Source organism: Caenorhabditis briggsae, assembly GCF_000004555.2.
Source record: "Caenorhabditis briggsae complete genome, chrIV, whole genome shotgun sequence".
In the NCBI taxonomy this organism is placed as follows: domain Eukaryota; kingdom Metazoa; phylum Nematoda; class Chromadorea; order Rhabditida; family Rhabditidae; genus Caenorhabditis; species Caenorhabditis briggsae.
This window is the reverse complement of record NC_013487.2, coordinates 2,061,351-2,071,214: the sequence shown is the minus strand read 5'-3', so window position 1 is coordinate 2,071,214 and position 9,864 is coordinate 2,061,351. Positions and strand designations below refer to the sequence as shown.

The 9,864-nt window shown below is 30.8% G+C and overlaps 2 protein-coding genes across 2 annotated transcripts; both read right to left on the bottom strand.

The window, feature by feature from the left end:
* Nucleotides 1-1,495: 1,495 nt before the first annotated feature.
* CBG21573 lies at nucleotides 1,496-8,482 on the bottom strand (the record flags this gene model as incomplete). The annotated part of the gene is made up of 7 exons (XM_002632605.2): nucleotides 1,496-1,677; nucleotides 2,400-2,477; nucleotides 3,689-3,795; nucleotides 4,725-4,952; nucleotides 5,660-5,898; nucleotides 7,241-7,345; nucleotides 8,375-8,482. The coding sequence occupies 7 exons, from the start codon at nucleotides 8,480-8,482 to the stop codon at nucleotides 1,496-1,498; spliced, it is 1,047 nt and encodes a 348-aa protein (XP_002632651.2).
* A 900-nt stretch (nucleotides 8,483-9,382) lies between these two features.
* CBG21572 lies at nucleotides 9,383-9,822 on the bottom strand (the record flags this gene model as incomplete). The annotated part of the gene is made up of 3 exons (XM_002632604.1): nucleotides 9,383-9,476; nucleotides 9,518-9,788; nucleotides 9,816-9,822. The coding sequence occupies 3 exons, from the start codon at nucleotides 9,820-9,822 to the stop codon at nucleotides 9,383-9,385; spliced, it is 372 nt and encodes a 123-aa protein (XP_002632650.1).
* Nucleotides 9,823-9,864: the final 42 nt, after the last annotated feature.

Below are 9,864 nucleotides of genomic sequence, written 5' to 3'. Positions count from 1 at the left end.
TCAAAGAACGCGATGGAACCGACGACCAGGTTGTGGAGCGTAGCTGGAATAAAGATGAGCTTAGCACGTCAGGTACTTTTATCTCTTTTTTTGAATTCAGAATCCTATCATCACTATCGTCTGCGTCTCTTATCACTTTTTGTTATTCTATTTGTCCCAAAAAATACTTCCAATGAAAATTTCTTAAAGTAATACCAGACGATGGCGGNGAGGCGTCGTTCTATTAGAGGTTTTACGGTATTTGGGGAAATTCTTATACAACCAAAATTCTTATGCACCAACTTTGAGCCAATTTATCTCGGTTCGTGTAAAAAATATCAAAAAGTAGTCAACTAACAAAATATTTATCATATCGCCGAAAATATTTTATCGGTTGACCACTTTTTGGTGCCTTTGTTAGGAACTGAGATAAAGTGGCCTAAAAGTGCACAACTGATAAAATATTTATCATATTGTCGGAAATGTTTTATTAAGTTAACAATTTTTGATATCTTTTTTAGGAATCGAGATATATTGACCTAAAGTTGACGATCTTTGAAATGCTATATCACTGGATCAATGGGCTACAATGAATATTTTCGTAGAGGTTTTTTTTTCAAATACCAAGGTTTAATAATTTTAGCTTCCAAGGTTTGTCAAGATTAGTTTCAAGATGGCTTGACAAATAATGTAATGACAAGAAATCGAAGTTTATATTTGTGTCTACCTAATTTATTGTTGTCGAAACAGTGAACTTTCGGAAATGGCAGCATAAACTTTAACAAAATTTATCTCGGTTTCTTTTAGATATACCAAGAAGTATTCTTCTGATAAAATGGTAATCATAATGTCGAAAATCTTTTATCAATTGACCACTTTTTGATACCTTTTACAGGATCTGAGATAAATGGGCTCAAAGTTAAAACCCTTCATTTTGAAATTAAACATTTTGAAAGCTTGGTGTAAAGCTCCATCCAGTAACGGCACCATTGAAGTTCAAAATATGCCCTAAATGATCTGAAAAGTCTGAAACAGCAAATTTTGGTTTTCGAAAAAAAAAGTTCCAGAAAACGTGTCAAAGTGCATGTAACTGAATCTAATGGGGAAAAACAGGAGACTGTAACAGTGAAAATTTTCAGAGAGAGAACTTTAGTTATAAACTCATAGAACAACATTTTTAAGATTGGAATCGCAACAACACTAGAACTGCTGTCTTTGGAAATTCGAGAACTAAATGTAACAGAAAAAATAGTAGAAAGAAATCAAGTTTTCAAGAAATTCGGTTATCTTATTTCCAAAATGAAACATAACAAACTTTTATCATTAAGTCAATCTTTTTTGGAACTCTGGTTCAAGGAGAGAGATTTCAATCAATGTAATGAAACTGAGTCTATTTTTTTGGCTCCGCGACGTTTCGAAAAACGACGTTTCGAAAGTGTGACGTTTCGCAAGTGTGAAGTTTCGCAAGTGTGACGTTTCGCAAGTGTGACGTTTCGCAAGTAACAGCTTTGCACTTTTATGCATGAAAGAAAAAGCAAAAACTTGTATTTGAGTATTTAAATGGTTTTTCGAACAGAGCTTTGTATATTTGAAGCTGTTTCACACATTTTTCGATTTGTTTCATAAGCGTGACGTTTCGAAAGTGTGACGTTTCGCAAGTGCGACGTTTCGAAAGTACGGCAATTAATGCTTTGTAAGCTTCAAATATACAAAACTTTATTCGAAAAACAATTTAAACACTAAAATACAAGTTTTTGATTTTTCATTCATGCAAAAAAGCGCAAAACTGTTACTTCCGAAACGTCGTACTGAAGAAACAGAAAAAAAATCATTAACTTTTTTGAAGTTAATTTTTCATTAAAATATTGTTTTCATAATGCTTATATTACGATCAAGATTTTAAAAATTAATATTGACAGAACGAATCCATTTGAAATCTTATAAAGTGGCGTCATTACTGTCAGTAATTAATTGCTGTTTCTTTAAGGTTGTGAAACATGAAAAAAAATTTCTTCGATTTGACGTTCAGACTATTTAATAGGAAATTTGAAACTTTTGGTGAAAATATTGAAGATGCAGCGCTGTTACCCACTGAGCTACACTGTCGCAACCCCAATCGCGTAGCTAGTTTATTTTTCATTTTTCAACAAAAAAATTCAAAAATTCCAATTCCAAATTCGCTGCCGATAATCATCTGTCTACTCTCATTTTCCGTTTTCACCCCTTTGCCTTTTGCGTTACAATAATAATAATAATGAAAAGAAGAAGAAGAAGAAGAGGAAGACAAGATTGATCACAGCCCAGAATGATCGGTTATTTCCGATGACCCGGATTTTTCGTCGAAATTTAAAATTTTTGACAGATTTCCGAAAATTGAAAATTGAGATGATTCTGGGGGATATTTTGGCAAAGAAACTCACATTTAACAACACCTTGAAGTTGCTTGGGCTTACTGGAAACTGCAAATTCTTCCTCGTCGGATGCAGCGTGCTCGTCTTCTGGAAATTTGAAAAGTTATAAAGAATACGATTTTGGACTTTTTTTCGATGTAGTTAGTTTAAGTAAATGAAAAAACACATGAAAAGATTTTGAAACAGAAAAATTGTTTAAAAACTTTTCTGTTTTATGTCGTTTTCTTGTTTAGCTAGTTTTTCTGAACAAATATTCATAACGATACAGTCTAATCTAACTTTACTATTCCAATTGACTAAAAAATAAAATTCAGATAAAAATCTTTTGGTGGATTTCCTACAGTAATCCAATGAGCCGGACAAAAAAATCTCCAAAATTTTTTCAGTGGAAAGTGTCAACTTTGAAGTCCTGAAAAAGGGGTCCAGAATTTTTCAAAAAGGGGTCCAGAATTTTTCGATTTGTCTGAAAATTTCAGAATATACTAAACAAAAATAGAGCTTCAATTATGTAGTGAGCAATTTTTTGTAGGAATTCAAATGAGCGAGATAATGAGGTTTTAAAGGTGCACAGCTCTCATTTCAATGCTAATTTTGGTATTTTTTGGTTACGAACGACAGATCTCATCAGAATCAAGATTAGCAAAAAAGTTATTGACAGCAAAATTAGAGCTCAATTTTTGTTTAGTATACTCTGAAACTTTCAGATAAACCAAAACATTTTGGATCACTTTCCTAGGGCTTCAAAGTTGATTATTTTCAAAGAAAAGTCAAAAATAAATGTTTGTTCGGTACTATTGTATTTTCAATTTCTTTTACAGTAATCTCAATTTTCAAAATCTGATTTACTACATTTTGGAAACCGGAATATTCATCAAATTATCATAGTTTTAGCTTCATGGAATAGTCAAACGATTTGGAAAAATTCAGAATGTTCGTAATCGCTGTTTCAAAATGATCGTATCTAAATAAGTTTGAAGATTTTTTCCAATGCAAGATGGTAAGATTTTGTTTTTGCATTTTTTTTGTATTTTTTAAAATTTTCAGTTTCATAGAAGCATTTTACAAAAACAGTATTCCTGTCATTTGATTGAAGCTTCCATATTAGCAATAGTTATAGTAACAAGCCTCTCCCCGATTTAAAATTATTTGCGCAAACCCTTAAGCCTCCAAAATCTTGTACTTTTCCCACCAGTCAAAACAAATACGCATTTCTGTTCTTGTTCCTCCTACCAGACACATCTGGTCGTGTCACAAAATGAGAAACATAAGGGATTTCATTCCAAGATGCAATAGCATACCTTCAGTGTTCGCTGGGTCCATTGTCTTGGCGATTTCCGGATGGAACACTTCCAACATGTGCACTTTACACAGAAGTTTTCCTTCGTGAGAGTTGAAGTTTGTGGGTCTGAAATTATGTATTTGAGATTTTTGAAGCTTAAAATTCCCAAAGTTTTGGAATTCAATTTCTCCAAAATGTAATGAAACTATTATTAAAGGAATTTGGTCGTTATGAAATTAGAAAGAACTTGCAACAGTGAAGATTTCGAGCTCAATTATCTCGGTTCTTAAAAGAGATATCAAAATTTTCTCGACTAATGAAATATTTGTCATAATATTGCCAACATTTTTGAAGTTATATAAGCTCAAAGTTTAGGTAGTGGATGACGGTCTATTGGAGGATTCATGGCAAATTCATATAGGTATTGTCTGTTCAAAAAAATCGCGCGGGTGAACAAGTAAAAACACCTGCGTCTCTACAGCGCTTTTACAGGTTTGGACACTCTCTACACGTTTTTTTACTCGTTCACCCGTGCGATTGTTTTGACTAGACTTTGGATTTTAGAAAATTTCGTTTGAACCCGATTTGTTTTTCCATGAAGGTATAAAACAATGAAAATAGGAAAATGTGAAAGTTATAACTTTTCAGATTTTCATAGTACCTCTGATTACAATAGTTTCCAATAATACATGACTGCTCCCAGCAACAGAAAGCGATAATAAAAAAAGATATTCGAAGCCACCGAAAAAGAAAATAGTTTTAATAAGACTGGACAACGTTTTTTAAAATAAATTTTAGTGCTCCTAAATATAATCGAATTTTCAAAAGGGGAAAGATTTGAAAAAATGCAAGTTAAATTACTAGCGATACTGAAATTATTCAGCAAGTTTTATTTAAAAAACAAGAATAATCTGAAACACGAATAAATTTGGGCTTATTAAAATACGAAAAAAAAAGTTTCAAAAATTATTGTCTAGAACTATTACACTCAAAGCAACTTCTAAAAATTTCACAACTATTTGAAACATTGAATATATGTTTCCAAAAAGACTCACGTCAACTTCTTGGCACACTTGCAGCACTTGAAGCATTGAATATGGTACAAATTCTTGTTAGCCACAACCTTCTCCACTGGATAGACAACTTTATCGCAAATGCAACAATTCTTCTTTTCCTCCTGTTTCACTTCCTGAAATGCTGCCTTCATTTTCGAAAGATCTGCACTTCTTTCAATGTCCACCGCCGTTTTCTCGACAATAATGTCGCTTTCTCCCTTTTCGAATCTGAAAAAATGTGATGTTGAAGCATTTTTGTTTTGGATTTAGAAGCTATGCATCATCGGAGCATTTTAAATATCGAAAATCTTGAATAGTTTAGACTTTTGAAATTGATTTGAAAGTGAACGAATTATAATCCCACTGGAAAAAGACGAAAATAAATCCAAATTAAAAATGGGATTCGGAAAACAGCAATAATTTTGGAAAATACCGAAACTATGATGAAAGTAAAACAAATGTCTTTTGGGACGCCTCAAACCTAGAAACCTTTTTCGAACTTTCAGAATTTTTACTTCAACATTTCTGGTTTTTTTCCTGAAATTTCAGAATTTTTGGATCAAAAAGAAAGATTTGCAAATTCGGCGCAAATACCAGCTCCACAGGGGTCTTAAATGAAAAAAAAACTTTAAAGCATGTATGTTTCTAATAATCCATTTTAAAGTTATATTTTGGATTTTCGATTGAATTGTAAACAATGAAAATATTGTTTCAATAAAAACAAAATTTTCTGCTTCTGTTACATTTTATAAAAATGTGATTTTTGAAATACAAACATTTGCATTCATTTATCTCGATTCCCGTAAAATTCATCAAAATTTTGTCAACTAATGAACTGTTTATCACAACACCAGCAACATTTTATTAGTTGCCAACTTTTTGATATCTCTTACAGTAACCCAGATAAATTGAGTCAAACCTCCAAACCCCCTTACCTCTCCTTGGCACTAGCCAACGTATCCTTTCCAAGTCCACCAATTTGCTCTTTCTGCATTCTCTTCAATTTTTGCTCCAAGTCCTCTTCCATTGTAGAATCAATATTCTCGAATTTGGTTTTGAATTTGGAAAACTTCTCCTGTCCAATTTCAGTCAATTTTTGGCGTTCTTCAAGGCGAGCTATTTTTGTGTCCTCATCCTCGTTTTCAATGTTATGGACAGCGCCGGTTTCAAAGTCCTAAAAAATGGGTACAAGATGAGAAAAATGAAGAAATTGTTAGGGAAATCTAGAAAATTTGAAACCGGAAATTTTTGTCAGGGATTTAGAAGAATTGATTTTGTGAAAAATTAGAGCTAATTTCCGAAGTTAAAAAATTTTTCGAATTGCTTTAAAACTGGGATATAACGAAAAACCAAAAGTTAAATGAATAATTCAAAAAAAGCTGACACATTCAAAAAATCTGCTAATTTTGAATCCTTTCAAATTTCTGGAAAATCGAAATTTTTTGAATATTCAAAAATTCGTTTTTTAAACACAGAAAATTTAGGATGTCTCGATATTGCAATTTTTCAAAAACCTGGAACATATCTGAAATCAAAAATATGTCTAAAATTCAAAAATATTTGGAAATACGGAAATGGGAAATTTCGAAATTTGAAAAATTGAAAAATACGATATTTTTGAAATTCCAGAAAGGGAATATTTGAAGCTCAAAAAAATGTTTCATAAATCCGAAAATCTGGAATAATAAAAACCTGAAAAATTAGGAAATATCACAATTCTCTAAACATCGATATTCTGGAACTAAAAAAAATAGAAAATTCTCAAGATGGCCAAGATTCATGATCACATCTTCGTAAAACAAATAAAGCAATACAATTACATGAAACTAAAAAAAAATTCGAAAAATAAAATTATGTTATAAATGGTTTAGATTTTCTATTTTTCAAAGGAATTTCTGTTCCTAATGTACTTTCACTTTCTGATTTATAGATTTAGAAAAACTTGAAATAGGTTTAAAAATCGGTTTATCTATAAAAATGTAGTCTTAAAACTTTCGTTCCAAAACATTTGTCAATGAAACTTCATTTTTTTAAATTTTGTTTCAACATTTTCTTCATCTTCCTTCAGCTTCTTTCTACATATTTACTCAATTTTCTTTCTCCAAAATTTTCAAACTTCTAAAATCTAGAATATCTCGGAAGTCTAACATATTTGACCATATCGAAACTTCTGAAAATCTTGAGATTCTAAAAAAACATCGGAAGTACCGAAGACACCACATCACAAAAATTAAAAATTATATGAAACCGAAAAAAAATGTTACAAATGGCTTAGAATTTTCCATTTTTGAGGGATGTATGCTTCTGAAGTTTTTTTAAATTTCACATTGATTGATTTTCAAAAAATTATTAAAAGATTCAAAAATCGGTGTCCTCTGTGAAAGTGTAAAATTAAAGACAAACAGAAGAGCTCCGAAAAAAGTTTTCTTCCCAAAAAAATGAGTCAATGAAATGCATTTTTTCAAATTTTTTTGATTTCTCAATGTTTTATTATTTTTTCCCAAAAAATGCCCCACCTTTTTCATTTTCTTCAACTCGTTATTTCCTGACTTTAGCGCCGCCAATTCCTCTTCTCTCGCCTCATCCTTCACGGGTCCTTTGTTTTCGAACAAAGCGGATTTCTGAAGAAAATAAACAAGCTAATTGAAAAATAATGGAAAACGGGGAAATAAGGAAGCAGCTGTTAATTGGATCATTTTTTGGGAGTGATTGATTGAAAGGTGGTTGGGTTGCAACTTGCAATAGAAGAGGATTGATAAAGTGATAAGGAAGAGAAAGTGCCAAAGAGAAAGATTACTATAGAGGCTGAGGAAAACTTACGGTTTGATCGGAGAGTGCTTCTCGCTAAAAATAGTCACAATTGATTATGAGCAAATTACTAATTTTGTTTTTAAAAATGTGAGGATAACAATGTTGTTGTGAAATGGAAATTATATTTTAGTGTTTCAAATTCTGTATTGATGTTTTTTGGTTTTATCAGAATTGATACTTTATTACTTATCATTGAAACATACTAATTTTCATGACTAAATCACTTAATTTCGGTTAATTTTTGAAGCAAAAATTTTGAAAAAAACGTAGATTTTTTAATGAACTATACAGTTTATTACTAATTATTTCAAAATTACTCGAAAATTTGAGAAATTTGTAAAACTGTAAAACTCCTATCTTCTTATTATAGATTGGACTTTTATAGGCAAAATTTCAGAAAAACAAGATACTTTAATAGTTTTGAGTTTTCAATTTTTGAAATATAAAAATTTCAACTTTCCCATTTTAGACCATTCTATTTGTTCTTAGCAATATATGATCTTCTAAAGCATTTCAGTTCATTTTCAGTACACACGAACCTGATTTTTCATTATTTGCTTTAAAACGTTTTTTTTTCTTTTTGTTTTGTTTATTTTCCCGGTCACCGGAGCCAAGATATCCTAAGGATCTAAAGATCCCCCATTCTTCTAAGTGTTGTTTATTTCTCACTTAATCTATTGGTCTAGTTTTTTTGTTTTTTTTTGTTCATATTGAACTGAACTGGTTCAAAAAAAATTAACTGTTTCTCAAAGTTCAGGTAATTTGAGACAGCTTTACTTTTTCAATCAATGTAGGAATTTTTGTTTAAGAATTCTAGATATTTCAATTTTTCTACTCACCAACTGCTTCAAATCTCCACTTCTTCCCTCGATCTTGATCGGTTTCTTTGGTCCCTCATCTTCGGATTCCGAGGAAGAAAGTGCGTATGGATCCTCTTCTTCTGTCATGTTTGTATGAAAATTTGAGGTTTTCTGGGGTTTTCTGAAAAAAAAAGACAGCTCTAAAAGTAAAGAAATGGAGAAAAATACAGACGGGGAAAGAAGAAACAGTGAATAATGTATATCATTAAATCGTTTCATCAAAGTGTTGAAACAGATATAGAAGTGTGAAAATGAACCTAGATTTTTAGATAAAAATTAATGTTTCAAACGCTCTTTGAAATAACTTGACGATTCTTCAAAAACTAATGTTTGTTTTTAACGAAATTTATAATAATTGAGGCTAGTAAAAGTGAATAACTTAATATTTGCTTCGGCACTATTTATCAAGCTATTCTGATGTTTTGTCTTATAAATTTGAATTAGTATTTATTTTTTTAAAATATACCGTTAAAATTTATCAATTTCTCAGTTTTTCGAATTTTATATTTTTCTGATTGAGGTGAAAAAAGAATACTAATGCCAGAACAATTGTTTATCATGAACCTGGTTCAAATTTAACATAAAAATTTAACAGTAAAAATATTATACTTTTTTTTCCTATTTTCCGGCTACTTTCCAAATTCTCGCAATTGTTCTAAAAACATCAAAACTTGAAATGTCTCTAGTATTTTGCAGGGGCAGTAGTTGATTATTTTTCAATTACTGCTTTTTTTTATCTTACAAATCTGAATCAGTATTCATTTTGTTAATTAATTTTTTAGTTTTTAAATTTCATATTTTTCTGATCTAGATAAAAATTTTCAAAAACAAAATTTTGGTATGTTTTCATTGTTTTTCATAAAAATGGTTCGAATTTAAAATAAAAATGAAATAGTACCAATTTTAACCGCATTCGAGAATTTTAAGTCCAGATTATATATTTTTAGTCTACCGTAAAACCTCAATAGAACGACACCCGGTATAAAATTAGATATACGTTTTCTCGAATGCTTTAGTTAGCAACGTGTCACTCAGCAAAATTTTCTCTCTGACGATATGCTTCATCAGAGAAGTGATTGATCTGAAATGTTTCTTTTTTTTCATCTTTAATTAAAAACCTACCGAAACCAAAAATTTGTTTCTCGAACAGAGTAGATAACGAAGTTCATATTCTGTTGGCAATAGATTGACTTTGATATAATTGCCCCAGAACTTGATACATAATAAATTGTAGCAACTCGAGACGCGTTTTTCTTGATTTCGTCGTGTTTTTCTTGATTCCTTGAAACCAAGAACGTTCCCTCTGTTGAAGATCTAAGAATTTCAAATGCGTCGCCGTTCTCAAGCTTTTCATAAGCCCAGATTTGCTTTCTATCCAAGTCTTTGTAATATGCTGAAAAAGTAAACTATTACTAAGTACAAGTCATTCGGATATTACAATTTTCGGCGTTCTTCTGTCTTTCAATATA